Source organism: Sinohyriopsis cumingii, chromosome 2 (genome assembly GCF_028554795.1).
Source record: "Sinohyriopsis cumingii isolate HCF-2022 chromosome 2, ASM2855479v2, whole genome shotgun sequence".
NCBI classification, from domain to species: Eukaryota; Metazoa; Mollusca; class Bivalvia; order Unionida; family Unionidae; genus Sinohyriopsis; species Sinohyriopsis cumingii.
In genome coordinates, this window is record NC_142962.1 from 143989342 (window position 1) to 144009790 (window position 20449).

Sequence of the window (20449 nt, forward strand, 5' to 3'; positions counted from 1 at the left end):
GTATAAAAACATGTAATTATGCACAAAACTAAAATATTGTTGATGCCAACATGTAGTATTTATTCCAATCCAAAGGCCATGTACGGCAAAAGTTTCAGGACAATGACGATAGGCGCAAGCAAAATGAAAGCAACATTGTATCCGAAGAAGTCACCGGACCTATAAAATCAAACTGGGTAGATGAAATAAAAAAAAGATACTGCTAATTTGCAAGTATGTTATTCTAATATAGGTTTACCTTTCTGGGGGAAAATATCGACAAACAAAATAGGGTATATACTGGATAAAAAAAGAAGTAAGTTGCAGGACTTTACATTGAATAAATTTAATCACGAAAGTGCAAACACGGCTTCTTATGTAAATTCTTTCACAGGTTTCGAATGATATTTTGAGTCTAAATAATGGTCATAGTACTAAAAGATTAAAAGCCTGGTATTTAATCAAGCATGTTATTTGAAACGGATACTTTCTTTATAATTGAAAAGAAATCTCCGTTATATCGTTTGAATATTTCTCGAGTACTGTAACACGCACTACAGAGCTAATCAATCAACACTTGGTAGAGTCTGACTTGAAGTCCATGTCTCCTCTATTTTAAATGACCTCAGAACAATGGTCAACAGAAGGGTTCTCAAAAATGCAAATACCACAACGAATTTTCCTCTAATAAACAAGCAGTCATACATTTAAGAGACCCTTATTTCAAAATCGCATGGTTTTGATTGATTCATACGCGTATGCCTCTTGTTAGCACGAATTCCAAGCCGCATACTGGTATTTAATGCCACAATGAAGTATTCCTATCCCAAATGACTAAATACTCAGACGTCATTATATACCGAGCATTCCTTATATTAAGAAGTTAGGTAGGTCCATATCATGAAATTAATCCGTGCTTCCTTAACGTCTCGAGAATACTGTGCATTATGAAGACTGTAACTGGCTAATTAGTCAGCTTCAGAAATATATTTCCAGCGCCATCTCCCTTTAATCAAATAAATAGTCACAACAAATCTAACAAATCTACAAAATGTGATGTAAATAAAAAAACACACTCATTAGGGTTTTTAAAATACATTTGTTTTGCCTCTAAGTTAGTCGTTATAATTATTTCTAAAGAAAAAGGGAACGTATGTTATATGGGAACGGCGGAATGGTTAACATATTTCTGAAATACATTTGATTTTGCCCCTTTTTTACAAAGCGATCAATTTTTATAGGGGAGAATCGTCTCAACTGTTTTAAGTGCCCAATGCCATCTTGAGTTTGTTTTATAAATGGAAACACTATCTTGGGGCCCCCGTTGCACATTTGGTGCAAGCTTTTATCAGCTGAGGTCGCGGGATCGTTACCCGTTTATGCCAGCTCCAGTTAGTGTGTCCTTGTTAGAGCGCAACGAACCATCTGTCCTTCTAACAAAAAGGCCTATACCTTTGTACGATTATAAAGAATTCATTATATATAGAGGATGCAAATATCCAGTTTGCAAACACGATTTAAACTTAGCAATCGTCAAAATGTTATCATACTTGCTCTACACAAGGTTATAGACAAAAAACGGACGTAATAATGCCTGGCATACTTTATATCCGATGTAAATCTTTTAGGTCTTACAGAAAGGTTTCCATTGTAATTTGTAAGAGAAATGACTTGTTTTTTGTCGTATGTGATAACGCGTGCAGCAGAATGTTGGTGTCTTTAGTTACCAAAGTCTATTAATTTAATGAAAATAATGCTAACAATTATAAGTTATAATACGATGTATATTGAGTACATAATAACAAAATAATGCCGGTATGTGGTTCCTTAATTATAAAATGGAAGAGCGAACATATATGACAAATTATAATTGCACACATTTTACACAAATGTCGATGACTGTCCGGTACAAGAGAGCAATATAAGCGATTCAAAATATATAATACATTTGTTAAGAAAAATCAAAGCATGCATTTGATGTCTACATCTGGATTTTTCTGTGATATGGAGCCTAAATTTGAAAAATTAGAGTTCATATAAATTATAGATGATACTATGTTTATAGATGATACTATGCTTATACCTATGTTTATACCTAGTATACTCATCACATATTCATCCCATAGTTATCACTGTGATTAATCCATCAATAACTTGCACTTCAACATACACTTTATACAATAATTATTTGATTTGCAACGCTAAAGAAGTACGTTTGAAAGGAATCCTAATTTCAAACGAGCTGAAACCTAAGTTATATACTACTTAAGTGCTATGCTGTTTGGCAAATGCAACTTATATACTATGTTATTTTATATGTGTAAAGTAAGTGCTATGCTATTTGGTAGAAAAAGTAAATGCCCTGCTATTTGGTAGATGTAACGTAAGTGTTCTGCTATTTGGTAGCTGTAATGTAAATGCTATACTTATGGTAGATGTAATGTAAATGATATTCTATTTGGCAGATGTAACATAAGTGCTATGCTGTTTGGTAGATGTAACATAAGTGCTATGCTGTTTGGTAGATGTGAAGTAAGTGCTATGCTATTTGGTAGATGTAAAGTCAGGGCTATGCTGTTTGGTACGTGCAACCTAAGTACTATAATGCTATATAGCAAAATATGGATTGCCACTTATCAAATAATTCGTATCAAGTATTGTATGTTACCTCTGGACAAGAAGAGTTTTATAAACGTCCTTCAGAATTTGCCTTACGTAGTAATGCATACAACTTCTTTAAATTGGTATTAATCAGAAGTAAATACTGCTGGCTTCAAATGATTAAGTTGGTTGATTAAGTATTGTTCTGTGTATGCTAATTCCCCTCTGACCAGTTTTTCATTGTGCGCGTGGGTGTTATATATTCCATGTATGCATATTTCATTTTGACCAGTCTTTAATATGTGCATACGTGTAACAGAGTAGTTCCAAAATTGTACAGAGAGTGATATATTGGAGTTCAAAAACTTAATTCTCTACTAATCAATTTCTTCATATGGGCGTTCTTTTCTCGTCAATCTTCCGAATTCAGGTAATTCAGGTAGAGAATTATTGCGCTTCCTTGTTTTCAGTTCTTCATCTCCTCGGGCAGCCGTCACTTTCGTCATCTGGTGAGTGAATACAAATATAATGGAAAACGTTAGGAATACTAGTCATTAATGGAATTTGAAAGAGAATTTCCTGGCAGATTTCGTCCTTCTGATTGGCTTGAATGATGAGGAAACTCAGAAGGCTTTTTCTTATGCAATCTAAACCTTTCAATATGTTTTTCATACCCAGTGTGTGTGTGTGTGTATGTGTGTATGTGTGTGTGTGTGTGTGCGTGCAAGTTTTAAGGTGACATTTTTGACTAAATGCGTTCTAAGTGGGTGAAGTCAAATAATAAGTAATGTTACATCTGATGGAGTAAGAGTATCTTGATTTCCGAAGCAATCATGTTTTCATTCAATATTTTGTTCGATCAATACAAACTCAGACAATTAATATGCTGTTTAATTTAGATGAAAGATACTAAATATATATGGCAGCATAAATATACTAAATAAAGACGGCAACATAAAGATACTAAATAAAGATGACAACATGAACATCACCTGTGTCAAATTGGTTCACGTTCTTTGGAATAGTTGATTTTTAACGATTATATATTCAACTGATTATATATCAACTTTTCATTGAGTCTTTGGAGTCAATGCCATTTAAACTCTTTCATGCGACCTGAAGGATGCAGTTTATTGCGCTATCAAACAGTTGTATGAGTTTAGAATGTTAAGACGATGAATGAAATTACAAGGAAATCGTACAAAATAACGACGTATGGATATATGTACAAACTTCTTACTTTTCGAATTAGGCGCAGCACTTCTGGCGTTCTCTAAAAATGAAAGGAAATAATTTTTCGGTTAAAACAGTAATTGACTGAGTATCGGAACCTGTTAAACGCATTTAATATTTACATACATACTGCTATCACTTCAATTTCACTTTTTAATTTTCACATACATATTGCTATCAACTGAAGGTCACTTTTTAATATCCACATACATGTTGCTATCACTTAAATACCCCTTTTAAATATCCACATACGTATTGCTATCACTTAAATACCCCTTTTAAATATTCACATACGTATTGCTATCACTTAAATACCACTTTTAAATATTCACATACGTATTGCTATCACTTAAATACCACTTTTAAATATTCACATACGTATTGCTATCACTTAAATACCACTTTTAAATATTCACATACGTATTGCTATCACTTAAATACCCCTTTTAAATATTCACATACGTATTGCTATCACTTTCAAGTCACCTTTCATATTGACATACGTACTGCTATAACTTCAATATCACTTGTTATTATTCACGTACATATTGTTATCACTTAAATACCACTTTTTAATATTCACATACGTATAGTGTTCACTTCAATGTCACCTTTAATATTGGCATACATATTGCTATCACTTCAATATCACCCATTTCCTTCAAAACACGTATATTCTGGGTTATTGTTCCCGTGTTTTGTTGGTCATAAGAAAGTATATCCTGCAACACAACATACATGGTGGCATGCTGCATATAAAATATTGACGTTCGTAAACCAAACGTACATATATCACTTGTTGAATGCATTAATATAACACACCTGACCATTGTTTGTTCACAATTTATGTGTTCTATGCGGAAAACAAGAAGGTTTAGTTTTGAATGTTTGCTAAATTAAAATGCATTATTGTTACAAACGACCTACCTCAGGATCATCAAACCTGGTTGGCGACTGGAAAAGCAAATTATACTTGATGTAGATTAAAACGAATACTTACAAAACATGAAAAGATTGTTAGTATATTGGATATGTGACGTAACAGATCCAAACGGCTAAAATATTTTATTACATTGCAATAAAATAAAGTTAGTGAATGTTTTATATTTGGTTATTGATTGCAATTAAGTAAATAAATAGTTCAGATTATCTGAAATTTCTGACGTTTTACTTGCTGTTTTCAGGTATAACTTAACAAGTAAATCGATTTCTTTACAATAACCACATCTATTAAGCACAAACATAAGTTCTCTATAGAAAATTAAATCATTGTTAAATCTGTATCAAAACTGACATAAAGTCTAGCTTAACTGCATAAAATATTTTTATTGCAATACATAGTGTTTATTCAAAAGCTTAGCGCTATGGCTGGTCTTAGTTACTGTGTTAAACACTATACTTCCTAATGTTAATTCTTTATATATGTTTATCTTGTTTGCCAAGATCTAACCATCAACGAAGCATGTGTTGTTTCTAACTTTAAAAAAAACCCAACTAATTGGATATACTTCACGTTAGCTGTTAGTGAAACCTTGCATGTACCTCACGTTATCTTTTAGTAATACATACCTCTTCTTCGATTGCGTTGCCTGAGTAAAATCTGGGTCGGACCACTGGAGAAAAAAAAATCATTATACAGCATTCTACAAAAGGTATTCATAGACAGTATTATTCACAATTGTTGCTAGTAGACGTGTAATGCCATTTCTTCTAAAGGAAAGTACTGTAATGTTTCGTGCCGTGCTAAAAAGCATTTTCTTTAAAACGTTTCTTATCTTTTATAATAATAGATGGTAAATAAAACTATGAACTTACCTGTAGTCTTTGAAAGTGTTGAAGGAGGTTGTTTCGTAATCGATGGTGGCCTTATTTCACTCATTGAATTACTCAATGCAAGTGTCTGAAATAAATAAATTTCGCGTTCAATCATTCCACGGCTCATTAAGTAGGTATCCCAATCTAGTCAAAAAATAGCATATATTATAATAGCTGGTAGCTAAATCGATGAAATACTGGCGATTGTTTTGGCACAATATACTTATCAGTTAGGATGACTTGTTTTACTTTTAGACAATTGTGGTTAAATAAATTAGTTCGAAACAACGATGCATAAAATAGTAACGTTAACAAGAAAGCTCAGTTCATGGTAAATTTGCAATTATTGTTGATCTTACTTAAATCATTGGAGGTTATGCTACCCAGCATTATCACGTGCTTTGTAATTCTATTCGTTTCGAAGTTGTGTTTGGTCTGGAGACTCACCTTATTCCATTTGGCCGGTAGAGTTTGAGATTTGTTACTAACGACCGGGTCTGAAAAATATCTAATAATCTCATTATCTAGGTGGCACAAGCAAATCATCTAGTCAGGATATTAAAATTTACATATAAAAAAAATGGGTAGCAATACAAGGAGGACAAGTAGTTCGAAAAAGGTTATAAGTGTTCGAAGTAATTATCTTGTTAGCATTATAACTAATTAGCCGCTAATTTTAATAATACAAATGCAGTTCGAGGATGAGTTTGAAAAGGTCCATAATTTGGTTTAGAATTTATAGGATTGAAAAATAAAATTTGAAGTTAGAAAATATATTAATTCTAGGATATGCATATACAACTAACAACTAACTGCATGATGTATATGGGGTTTACCTTCTCACAGTGACATAAAACTAGAGAAAAGTTTTAAAGAGTAGAAATATATTCAACGTAAAGTATTTGTAAGAAGACTGGATGGGAGTTAAACAGTTATAATAATATATTCTTATATAAAACTATGTTATTTTAATTGGCATTAAAAGACATTTATAATTTTCTATCAGCTTTAAATAATATTATACATGTATCTTTTCACGAAGAATAAATATTATGTCTCATATACTATACCATTAGCTTTAATTCCAGGAACCGGCTTTGCCATAGAATAAAGATCTTCTGAAAAAGAGTTGCAAAATGTGTTACCTAAAGTGGAAATTCATTTCAATATTTCGTCATGGAATTTTAAGTGATAAGTTATCTATTGACACAGTTTGGAGGATTTAATTATAAGATAACTGGCGATACCAATGTAAATTATAAATGTGCAGTAACATCATTATTGAAAAGCCACCACTTTGTCTGGCAAGCGGCGGTCTCTCAAAAAGTCCTGCTCTCTCATCAGATGTCACCAAGCTATAACACACTGTTAACAAGTACTTGGTATGTCTGTCCCTCTGTGGTAGGTGCTTTTGTTAAAACAGAGGTCTATCAAGATATTTTTGAATATGAACAATCAAGTATATAACATTCACATATATGTGTACTAATATTGTATATAATTGTAATAATATTGTACATATTTGTAATAATGTATATATTGGTATTAATATTGTACATATTTGAGATAATGTATTTATTAGTATTAATATTGTACATATTTGAGATAATGTATTTATTAGTATTAATATTGTACATATTTGAGATAATGTATTTATTAGTATTAATATTGTATATATTTGAGATAATGTATTTATTAGTATTAATATTGTATATATTTTTTATAATGTATATATTGGCATTAATATTGTATATATATGTTATAATGTATATATTGGTATTAATATTGTATATATTGTATTACTATTGTATATATATTTTTATAATGTATATATTGGTATTAATATTTTATATATTGTAGTATTTTCTATTCATGGATTATATTACTGCTTTCGTAAAATAAATATTGCTTGTTCATCATCAATTCTAAAGACTAAACATTAATTTCTTTTTTAGTTTTTGCTATTGTGTTTCCATATTGCTTCTTTTCAATTATTTTATTCCGCTTGAAATGTACTTGGGATATTCTAATTTATGTATCTTCTCGACTTAACTGGATGACAATTTTTCGTTTCTTCATTGTACGTTTTCTGTCTACCGTTTACTGCCTTCTTTTCCTAAAGCTTTTTTCAATCCAACCATTTCAGTCATTGCTTTTTCATCATGATTAATTCGGTAAGTGTTGGTCTTTCTATAATTAAGTTCTGTAGCTTTGAATATTCACGCTGTTTTTGTATGTTTAAAAAATGATATCGTCCTTGTATGCTTTGAATATTAATGCAGTCCTTGTATGCTTTGAATATTCATTGCGTACCTTTCCCTGTACACAATCTGTTGGGAAATATACCAACTAGAAACTCCTAATTATACTGTACCTTTCCTTCTTTTCATTAGTTTACAGTGGTTATTTATTTTAGGAGTCTGCGATCTTTCAACATTTGGTTGCGCGTAAATCCCTACAATTTTCATTCGGTCTGTATCCCTACAAATTTAGTTCAGAATGTACATTTCAAATGTAAAATAATTTTGTATTAATGTGTGATAGAGTGCTATGTTGCTATGGTGAATGATATTTAATTAAAAACATCCATAGATCAGCTTGATATAGACGAGGATTACCGCTCCGGTGGCCTCAGTGGTTAAAGTGTCAGCATCGGATGCGGGATGTCGCGAGTTAGAACCCTGGCCGAGTCATACCAAAGACTTATAAAAAAATAAATAACTGCTGCCCTGCTAAGCGCTCAGCAATAAGAGGTTAGTATTAGGACTGGTCGGCCAGGTGTCAGGATAATGTGATCGGGTGGGACATGATGCTACATGTCTGCGGCATGAGGTTCCAGTGCTAGACATCACTATAAACTGCCACACTATATACATTGTAGCGATATGACTGAAAATATTGTTAAAGCTAAGTTAAAAATTAAAATCACACACATACACACTGAAATGTACCTTGTGCGTTGAAACGTTAATATATATATATTCAGAGTTCAATCCATGTCTATAAGATAAATGGTACTAATAACATACACTCATGGAAAGGGATATGCTTATAATTGATACAAACTACTCTTCATAATAAGATGTTTGTTTCTGCAAAATTGAATATTTTTCTGCAACAACTCAGTCCACCGTATTCTTACCTACTTTTCTATCTGATGTTTTTGAATTTCTTTTTCACGAATATTGTCAATTTTAACAGGACTTTCCCAACTGGGAGCTAAAGATCACTAAGTACACATGGGAAGTGCAACAACTTGATTATTTCTTGAATGTACGTAGAGACTGCAATAACTTGACTATTCCCTAAATGTACATAACGATTGTAACAATTTGACTATTTCCTGAATGTACATAGGGGCTGTAATAACATGACCGTTCCCTGAAAGTACAATAGGGGCTGTAATAACATGACAGTTCCCTGAATGTATTAGGTACTTTAATAACATGACTGTTCCCTGAATGTACATAGGAACTGTAATATAACATGACTGTTTCCTGAATGTACATGGGGACTGTAATAACATGACTGACCCCTGAATGTACATAGGAACTGTAATATAACATGACTGTTCTCTGAATGTACATAGGAACTGTAATATAACATGACTGTTCTCTGAATGTACATAGGAACTGTAATATAACATGACTGTTTCCTGAATGTACAACGAGGCTGTAATAACATGACCGTTCCCTGAATGTACATTGGGACTGTAATAACATGACTATTCCCTGAATGTACATGATGACTGTAATAACATAACTGTTCCCTGAGTACTCATAGGAAGTGTAACAATTGGACTATTCCTTGAATGCACATGGAGACTGTAATAACACGACTATTCCCTAAATTTACATGGAGACTGTAATAACATGACCATTCCCTGAGTACCCATAAGGAGTGTAATAACTTGACTGTTCACTTAGTATATTTAGGAAGTGTAATAACATGAATTGCCCCTTTGTGTACATAGGACACATTATACCTTGACGTTTTACTCAGTGTACATACGAAGTGTAATAACTTGACTTTCCATGAGTGTAAAAAGAAATATAATTATTTTATTTTTTTAAGGATTCGATAATTTTAAAACAACTCATGGAAAAACAGAGAACGTAAATTGTTCTTCAAAATATAATTCGTTATAAATAGTTTGATTTAATATAATTCTAATAATCTTTATAAATATTATATGTTCAATAAAATATTGTTTTTTACGGTGTAAATTACCAACAGCTTAACAGAAAGCAAATTGTATCAAAACTACATCAGCGGACATGTAGGATTCCTTGATTATTACCATCATATTAAAGTTCAAAAAACCTTTAGTCAAGAAACGGCTTTTTCAAAATTATTTTAACATATCTAGAGATTCTAGACTGTACTACAAAACTTACAGATCACACACACCGACACTCACCCCACCACACATGACCATTGTAGCCAAGTGAATACCATCTTTGAAACGGCAAGTATATAACCACATTCATATAAGGAGAGTCGTCTAATTTAGTGTGTGCCTATTATTATAGCTAATGTCATTGTTCTAATCCTTACTAGTACTGAAACTAGCATTCGCGTGTTAATATTTGTATAGGCAGCTAGTATTTACTGGTTCTTATCCATAATGGCATATTCAGCAATATAACAACTTACCTCTTCCGTGATTCTGAAGAATCTGAAAAAAATTAAAAAGATGAAAGTCGTGATTTTCTGATGCCGTATTAAAATTTACAGAAAACGTTAATAGAATTTATGGGGTTTCAATTAATAATTCAATTTCATTGAGAGAAAAATATCAGCCTAGACAAGAGACAGGGGTCCGCTAATATTTACTGACAGAGGAAATTATATATAGTCTAGTATTCTGTCGATCGCTATCATCGATACTTCAGTCCAAGCACGGTGTTCTCCAAACGTTTATAGTTAACACCGTTACTTCATTCCAGGTCGCATATTCTCAGAACATACTTTTGCAGACAAAACTAACGTTGGTGCTCAAAGTGAAACATATTTTATTTACATTAACGTTTTCAATAGCATTAGAATTTCAAAAATGGAGAGTGACACCAAGTATTATACATAACTTTATGGTTTTCAGATTGATTTTTAACTTTGCTTTTTGTTAAAGCTTGCTGAGAATATGGGGTCCGTTATTATGCTAAGCCATCAACACATGGAAAAATACTTAGAGAGAAAGACCTCTACACAAGCAAACGTGAAACATTTCTATACCACCTTTCCATCTTTTATGTATAGATGTATACTATTATTAAAAAAATTCATCTGTAAACTTTGGTCAGTAAGTGGTGCGTCATTATGCAAAAAGCAAAAAAAGAAAAGACAACAAAACAAAAATATATTCAGCAAAAAGAACCGATATCATATATAAATACTAATGTATGGGATTCCTCGAGTTGAAGGAAAAGATATGTATGGAGTAATTACAGAATCGAGATTTTTCACTTCTTGAGATTTTGAAACGGGACAAAAGACATGTTTCTTACCACTGTCTATGTATATCTGCGTACTAATATTATTGCCTGTACATTTTGTGTCTGCATATGTGATTATATATTATATGTCCTTATATATTGCCAAATAATGGTATCCTAAACTTTATGAGCTAAAAAGAAAAAAAATCTGTTTCGCTCTGACGAGAAATTTTGTAATGTTTTGGGCTTTTGTGTTCTACGCAGAGCTATAGTAAAAAGTAAACAAATTATTGACTTTTGTTGACATTGAAAGATGGTTATGAAGAAAAATATATTGCCTCATTTAAAATGCATCTTAAAGCGATATAACATAATCCTTGTTATGATTGTATTTAACATTGCTGTAGGAAACAATGGCCAAGAAAATGAAAACATGATATGTATGTGGTACAATGTGGAAAGCAAAGGCTATCGGTAGTGATCCAAAAATTATGCAATGAGCCTACTATATTTGGGAGGTCACACTAGTAGTGTCAAGTCAAGCTAGTAGTGTCAAGTCAAGCTAGTAGTGTCAAGTCAAGCTAGTAGTGTCAAGTCACACTAGTAGTGTCAAGTCAAGCTAGTAGTGTCAAGTCAAGCTAGTAGTGTCAAGTCATTTCTACCTGATTATTGTGTTCAACAAACATTTCGCACAATTGTATGTCACAAAAATGTTTTGATGAAAGTAAATGTGACAAGAATAACAAAGGGAGAGCTTTTAAACATAATTTACATCAATTATATAAAATTTACATAAATTATAAAAAATGTAACAAAAGGATACTATAGATTCTTGGGTGAGGAACATGCAAAGACGACTGGAAGCTGACTTTATTAAAAAAAACAATTCTATTTGCAGTACTTGAAAGCAGCCATGACATACCCGTTGAAGATGATCAAATCCTTCCTTCTGTGCTATCTGACGAGGAAGCAATCCATCTTTATTTTTTATTTTCAGGGCATGCTTACCGCCAGGAAGTTTCAGAAGTTCGAGGCAGAAGAGTAGGAGCCCATACTTAGCACCAAAATGTAGAAGAGTTGGCAGCTCGAGATTAGATTCTAAATCTACATAAATAATAATAATAATAATAATAATAATAATAATGGGTTGATCTCAGGTGTTAGAAACAGAAAACGGCATGACGTATAAATGACATTTTTAAAGTAAATTTTCTGTCTCTTATGAAAGAAAAATTGTATCATTTTTTGTGTATGTTTATTTTATAAACTTTAAACAAGAAGATGTGTTTAGTGTTTTGAGCGGATGCATATATATTTTTCTGCCACAGATATTTATATTATAAAGTTTACTTTTTGCAGCAGATGTTCACTCGTAATAATATCAAAATTCAACATTACCCCCATATTTATCCCAGTCAAATTCTGCAAAGATATTACTGACTGAGCTTGTGTTATTAGCCAACAAATCCACAAGCTTTTGATCCAGATTCTCTCGGGTGGTGGCCAAAATATGAAGACACTGACAGAGAAGTTCGACGGGGTTGTTGACGTTATTTAGAAACTTGAAGACCCGCTCCATCTTCGGTTCCACGTGCATCACGTGCAGGACAGCTTTTCCGTAAGCAGTATCATTGACATAGACCTCAATATTTTTATCGCCAGGTCCTGCATCTAAAACATTTACTGCGTATAAAAACCAACAGCATGCTATTGTGAGTTCGGAATTTTCGTGGAACACTTATATCCGTGGATTTTGTAGTCATTGTAACAACTAATTTATAGATGAAACTAACAAGTACATTTCCGTTTTAGTAACTTGATGTCTATTGACTTCTAGAATTTATAAACTTTCATTTGACTGAATTTCGTTTTATGTACGATGTTGTGCTCAATTATTTTTAAAGCAGAGAAATATGAAAAGTAGTCCATGGATTCGAGAGTTTTTAAATTGGCCATATCTGTAAAAACTTAAACATTTTAATTTCAGCAAAATAGTCTACACTAAGATGTTTTAAAATGCAAGTACCTCCAAGAGAGAAGCTGTATGTCATAGGATTCAAGCGTTCTGCTGTTGCGGTCAGACCATTCCACTCTTTAATGACCTTGACTTGTGCGTCATCATCAATGGGCTCGTTGAAGATTACGATGACCTGCTGATGTGGCTATGGGATAAAATTATTTTCAAAATCTTTCTCACAAACATTTATCAAATTCTGTGCTGAAGATCGTTGTACCTATGTACAGTAAAGTTAACTGTCAGAAGGAGAGATATAATTTATTTTCAAACTCTGATGATGATAACAGTATTACCGTTGCACAGTCATAAAACGTAAGGAAAGGAAAACTCTACCACAACCCTCCACACTTTGATTCTTTAACGTACATAGAAGCCCTAGAGTGATACATGCTAGCAATAGTGTTCTACAAAATGAAGCAAATAACGTTGCAGGTGTCAAAATGGGTCTTTTGATGTGCAATCCGCAATGTAAATGTTTAATGAACATCAACTGGATTTGAATTTATGAATTCTGAATAATTTAGCCACATAAAGACCTAAATTTCGAGTTAAATTCTGTCCATTTGAAGATACACTATTGATGGAAATTGGCATGGTCTGAGTTACCTTAGAGATATGATATTATTTAGTTTACAGTCTTTATAAAATACACGCATCGTCTTTGCAGGATTAATCGATAAAATATGTATTTCATAGCCGTTTAGCTGCAATAATTCGACCTATTTATAAGTATAAATTTTACCTTCACGCCTTCACGAGTCCAGACTCGAAATTTTTGCAGAATGGGGCCTGATTTACATTTCTCTTCTAGCTTTTCTATAACATCCATAATATCTATGACGATTGGGGAAAGACCGCTATCGGTCCCAGATTCCAGTATTGTCCATTTGGTAATGTTTCTGATCCTGGATGACAAAAATAAAGCAATTTCATCCTTGGTCTTTTCAACGTGAAATAGTAAGGCGATGGAAAAGTCTGGATTTGGAAACATAACATTTAAGTCCGGATGTCTTCCAGACCTGATGAAATCACACATCACTGGTGTAAGTAATAGTACGGACACACCGGAATTGGGTATAGTTGTGGCATTTGCATTTTGTAGTTTATAGAGATTGAATTTCACATTATATCTCCTTCCCGCACAGAAGTCTTTGATTCGTTGAGCGAATTCCTCTCCATCATACTGATAGAATATTGTGTGGACATGATCCCCTGCCATCGCTGTGTACGAATGAAATTCTGTAATAAAGTGGGGAGAAAACATTTTCCTCTAAAGCATTACCATTGGAAGTTTCCAAAAAAAAAAAAAAAATATGGAAAACGTCTTCTGAAAGGAAACGCAGTGAGAATTATATTTTGTGTGGATGAAGGATGTTCTGATGACCTTATGCTATGATCCTAATCGCTAATTGTATAAGCCAATCAGATGAAGCCTTATTCCTTCGAGTTTGGTACTGTGCAAGTATGGCTGAAGAGCTTCAATGTATTCCGAACGATTTGATTAAGTTTCAAATTTCTGAAAGTTGCATTTCCACTGGATAATTCATAGGTGAACAGAACATGACCCTTAAGCGGTCGCTGTCAGATATTCACGTAGGACAGTGGAGATCTGATTTTAATCAGATTATACATGGAATATTGTGGATTATACGTTGATTTCAGAAGATGTTTTTCATGATTTTAATCCGATTGATTCTACCTAATAAACATTTTGTTTTCAAACAGGAAAAATACGTCTTTAGGCTAATACTTTACTTCATTTTACCTTCTAGCATACAATATAAGGCACCAATTCTTCCTTATTGCAATCTTTTTTTTTGCTTCATAAAATATCGTAGTAAATAAAATCAATTATGAAATCAAGCAAGTCTTGAAGCTCGTCAGCGTTACGCAGAAATCACGAGATTATTACAAACCGTATATCTGATATATAAAGACGATTGAAACTTGTACATTCATTCCTTGAGATGTTGGCAACAGTTAAATAGCTGAAAACTGCAGGAGCTCAAAATCCCATGGCTTATAACATTTTTCTTAAATGTTGTATATAGCAATTAACCAAGCTGACAACTACTTCTACTATTCTGAAAAGATGATAGTTATGCAATCCATCCTTCAAAATCTTGTACCCGTCCCACTGGTATTTGGAATTTAGAGGTCTCACTATATGGAGACAATTTAGTATCAAATCAGTTGTCACAATAATTTGATTCCAGCTGGGAATGAAACCAATCTGATTTGCAAAATAAAACCAAAGCCGCATAAATTGTAAGCATCACCTACACATTCCCTTTGATTAGCAACGTATGGCCAGAACATGAATGGATTAGTAGGGAATAGAATAATTCAAGGATGCTAAATCACTTAACCTAAAACGTGGCTGCCAGCTGCATCTAAAAATCCCTTTGGAATATATTTATTCCCAATAACACGTAACAAAAAGGGGCAGTTTTTGCAAATGAATGCAATCAAATTAAACGCTACTACACAATTCAAGTGCTTGTAGTTACATGTATACATATATTCTTGCTCTGTATATCCATTTATCCACACTGAAAGCCAGAAGAATTAATTATTTAGATATTCAGTGTGGTATTAACTTGTATTTTGAGGTGCAATCAGCAAAGTAAATGTTTAATAAACATCAACTGGATTTGAATTTATGAATTCTGAATAATTTAGCCACATAAAGACCTAAATTTCGAGTTAAATTCTGTCCATTTGAAGATACACTATTTATGGAAATTGGCATGGTCTGAGTTACCTTAGAGATATGATATTATTTAGTTTACAGTTTTTATAAAATACATGCATCGTCTTTGCAGGATTAATCGATAAAATATGTATTTCATAGCTGTTTAATTGCAATAATTCGACCTGTATACAAATATAAAGAATAGTTTACCTTCACGCCTTGACGCGTCTACATTCGAATATTTTACAGAATGGGACCTGATTTACACTTTTCTTCTATCTTTTCTACAACATCCATAATATCTATGACGATTGGGGAAATACCGCGATAGATAGATAGATAGATAGATAGATAGATAGATAGATAAATAGCAAATTGAACAGATTTCGCTGAAATAATAATTTGTTTTATATCATAAATATTTGACTTGTTATCGGTAGTACTTTGCATGAAAGTATTATGTGCTGAAAGAGCACATCGGGCCCAAACAGGCATTCAAGTTATTTTGTTTCTTTCTTGTTTTAAAGTTGGTATCTGTACTCTCCCATATGATTAATATATTTTAACAAGATCCTTCCGTGATTGTGCGTTGTATAATTGGCCATCTCAGACTGTTGTACCGTACGTATGAACAAAAGCCTCTGGAAATTAGAAATTTGGTTGACCTCACAAGCGGTCATGCAGAGAGAGAGAGAGAGAGAGAGAGAGAGAGAGAGAGAGAATTGTGTTTTCCGTGAAAACAATTGTAGTAAAAGATACGCAAATTCCGACTAGCAAATGCATTCCTTTTATTTGTTGGTTTTGACCGCATTTATAACACACTGATGGCGGTATGATGCCGAAGAAAGGAGACTTAAGTGCCTTTCCAAGGAGTCAGCCGACCACGGCTGGCCTGGGAGGTTATAAAATCAGCAACCCCTTGATTACGAGTCCGAAACTCAACCGACTGATCCCTCTAATTGGAAAATCACCATCTGACAAGGAATATGTAATATATTCTAACTCAATATCGAATTACAAATGATGAATTTAAATAATTATTTTACATTCTTGCACTGCATGCATTTATAAGGATTGAAACTATTTTGTCATCGGGTACTAATATTTTTATTGGAATCAACGCCTACCTCAATATTAAGCCTACCGCGTCATAATGATCATCTGTACGGTTAATGGTGATATTGATCGCATGTTTTATATATAATTATTATGTCTTTCAAAGAGGGTCTAATACAATTTATCTTTTGTAAGAAATAATGTCTCATGTGTGATGCTTAAGTATACCATGAATTGATACACAAAGTCCTAAACCCAACGTAGTTCTTTTTCTAATTCAAATGTGATATGTTAGGGAGGTTAAGTTTTCTGTTGGGCTACATACTGCCATGAAGGAATCTGACATTTACATTACGGGGCAATGTAGCTTAGTGAGATTAGCAAAAAGCAGATTACGTTGCCTTTTTGTTCCAGGCAAATCAGCTATGCACGAAGCATGATAAATAATATGTTTGATGTTGGGAGCTATGTTAACTTTGTACGCATCAAAAGTTGTTATTTACATATTTCATTAGTTATGCTTCCATGTAACATTATACTTTTTTATTTCAATGTAAAGCGAAAGAGGTATGCAAGCTATTTTTGTTTTTCAACATACTTCTTTTTCTTCATTCATATAGTAAGAAACCAACACAAAGAGGTAACGACATTCACGGTAAGACTCAGTAAAGACCAGGAAGAGAAGTGCCTTTAAGTTCGTCACCCTGACACATCATACTGGTCCTGACACGCATTGAAGGCAACGGCTCATAAAGAATACACACGAAATAGGGCCGGCCCGACCATATAGGCAAACTAAGGGGTGGCCTAGGAGGCCAGGCTTTAATGTGGGCCGGATTAGACGGAAGTTAATCTTTTTCTCTACTGGGGGTGGCGCCAAAGTCTATGTTCGCCTAGGGCGCCAGAAACCCTTGGGCCGGTCCTAATGCCAAGAGTAACAATACAAGGCACACTTTGTGCTTTGATACTATATTAAAAATATTTTGTGTTTTGAGGCAGAACATGGTTACACTGTGATGCGTAGGATGTCTTGTGCGATTTACGAATATGCAAGGTCATATGAAGGAGGCACGTGATATCTTGCATACTTTGTTGAACAGTATCATGTATTATATTGATTATATTCAATTCCATACATGCAACGATAAGCGGGGATATTTAAATCCTAAAAATGCTATTGGCGTTGTTCCTAATGATACATAATGTTATGTTTCCTTTTAAAAGCAATATGAACTCATTTTTGAACCTTTATAATAAAATATAATACAACCTTTTCTTCTTAGACAACTCTCGCAATGAATCGGAACATAAATATGTACCGTTTTTACTCGCTTATAACTCTAGTCAAACTGCAAACAACAAAGGTCATAACCTGCCGTAGCATTAAGCGCCAAAAGATCAGGGTCTATCTAGTTTGTTATATTGCTTACTCCTAACAAAATGCACAGACCCAGATTTGCCAGCGCATGATGCAATGGCAGATCTGGGCCTGTGCAGTTTGCAGTTAGACTTGTATTATAAACAAGTATAGACGGATTTTGCAGTATTTGAGACTGCTTACGATTACAAATCAAGCATGATTCATGTCAAAGTATGGGGCACGTTTGTTTAATCGAAACAAACAGAATGACCATAACCTAAGAAAAGGTCTTAGATAATTGTTCAAACTGAATACAACCAATAGCCTTCAAAAGTATTCACTCAAAAGTGACATGATTTACATGCATCAAAACAAAATGAAATATTATTCAAAACTCGTGACATTTTGATCTTTAATCTTGTTCTAAATCTGACCAACTGACCAACTCCTCTAAAGTATTCCTTAGTTGAAATGACCAGAAGGATGGACTAACTATTTTGAATTGATGACTATATTTACAAACCGCTCCGGTGGCCTAGTGGTTAGAGCGTCCGCCTCGGATGCGGGAGGTCGTGGGTTCGATCCCCGGCCGAGTCATACCAAAGACTTACAAAAATGGTACTAACAGCTTCCTCGCTTGGCGTTCAGCATTAAAAGGTTAGTGTTACGACTGGTCGGCCTGGTGTCAGGATAATGTGACTGGTGGGACATCATGCTACATGTCTGCGGCATGATGCCCTAGTGCTATATACATCACTATAAACTGCCACACTGCAGACATCGTAGCGATATGACTGAAAAATTGTTAAAGCTACGTTAAAAATCTAAATGATACACACACACACTATGTTTACCTTACTTAATCTTGCGAGTTGTGTTCCGCTCTAGATCCCTATTCCTTGTACAGTAATCCAGACAGCAAACGTTCAAGTTTCTCACACTTTTTATCTCGTTTGAAAAAGGATTATATAGGTCGCGAAACCTGTGTAAGTCTCTTCCTTTACCTACAGTATGGTCAAAAGCTTGTCGCTCCCTGCTTGTAATACTATCGGCACTTTTGACGGCCTCAGACTATTTATATCAGGAAGACTTTAGTAGAAGTTAGTCGCAGTTCGTGGGCACGCTTTTATCATCGAAGCTGCGGTGTTCATATTGCATACACATCAAACGACAATAGCGACCCTAACTTTCATCAAGTATTGCAAAACTACTTCTGAGCTTTCAGAAGATTGATTTAGAATCGCTGTTACTCTGTGAAACATAGGTGAGAATCAGGTATCACTTTCCCGACTGCGTTGTCGTTATAACTGTTGGTGAATCGTTATGGTTAAGCTTTTGCATGTAATAAAGTTTCACTGTCATTGTTGTATTACGTTTATAAATTCCGATAAGCGTATTTATTATTAGGAGTACTGATCATCACAAGTAAAATGATGTCACAGTGACCAACTTTTCACGTTCAGTTATTGCTTTATTTTCGACACTGTTACATATCAGGTATTGAGTCTTGATTGCTGCGTTTATGTTGATAAATACTTCTCGTCTTAAGCAAAATAACATATTAGAAGATTGGTGTTTTTGCTCTAGTGACTGTGCAGGTTTGTGGATTATTCACCAGCGGAGCTGGCGAGATCGCATTCCAAGAAACGTTTTTGTTTTTCTCTCAAAAACTATAATTATACCGTAATTAGGGCTGTATCTAGTTGTGACTGTTTAAGGCTGTTAGAAAAAGCTACAATTTTTCTTGAGGACGAAGTAATTAGATGAAAATTCCATTAAAACCTGGCTATTGGGTCGACTTGATAATATTTACCCCCCAGAAAAAAGAGTGAATCAGGAAGAAGATAAAGAACTTGAGCACCTTAAATTACGTTTTGGTGATAAAGTGAGTCACTGGAAAGCTCTAAAATTGAAGTGTGGGGCCTCAAATGACAGCTGTGAACAGGTATCACATTTCATGGCTCTATATTAAATTAAAATAAATGTACTATTTATTTGCATGTATTGTATGTATTTTCCAGATGACTACATTCCCCTTTGTAAGTTATACATTGTATCACATCCAATTGTCTTTAATACAGATTTTAATTTGCTTACAATTTATAATTTCTAAAACTTTTCAAAACTACATTTATACACATGTGTATAGCGAAGTTTACGGAATGGAATAAATGATATGTACTACGTGGTATTAGCAAACTAACTGAATTTAATAGGCAGAAATGTATGTATGTATGTATGTATGTATGTATGTATGT

At 33.6% G+C, this 20449-nt stretch overlaps 1 protein-coding gene across 5 annotated transcripts; it reads right to left on the reverse strand.

Moving 5' to 3' along the window:
• Window positions 1–309: 309 nt before the first annotated feature.
• LOC149806000 (phosphoinositide 3-kinase adapter protein 1-like) lies at window positions 310–19688 on the reverse strand. Of its 5 annotated transcripts, none has more exons than XM_089950822.1 (13): window positions 19051–19686; window positions 13823–14319; window positions 13090–13225; window positions 12462–12734; window positions 11986–12167; window positions 10285–10306; window positions 6699–6746; window positions 6076–6125; window positions 5629–5713; window positions 5383–5426; window positions 4741–4767; window positions 3821–3853; window positions 310–3086 (listed from the first exon to the last, which is right to left on the reverse strand). In XM_089950822.1, the coding sequence occupies exons 2-13, from the start codon at window positions 14297–14299 to the stop codon at window positions 2958–2960; spliced, it is 1506 nt and encodes a 501-aa protein (XP_089806948.1). In that variant the 5' UTR covers window positions 14300–14319; window positions 19051–19686; the 3' UTR covers window positions 310–2957. The 5 variants fall into 5 exon arrangements, with proteins under 5 accessions (XP_089806948.1, XP_089806947.1, XP_089806951.1 ...); XM_089950821.1 differs by having other exon boundaries at window positions 19046–19686; XM_089950825.1 differs by having other exon boundaries at window positions 13823–13985; window positions 19046–19684.
• Between the last annotated feature and the right edge of the window lie 761 nt (window positions 19689–20449).

Coding starts and splice junctions, on each gene's coding strand:
- LOC149806000 (XM_089950822.1), bottom strand. CDS start 14,299: ATGGCAGGGGATCATGTCCACACAATATTCTATCAGTATGATGGAGAG. Junction 12,735..13,089: donor ATACAGCTTCTCTCTTGGAG/GTACTTGCATTT, acceptor TAAATGTTTTAG/ATGCAGGACCTGGCGATAAA. Junction 5,427..5,628: donor AACACTTTCAAAGACTACAG/GTAAGTTCATAG, acceptor TTTTTTCTCCAG/TGGTCCGACCCAGATTTTAC.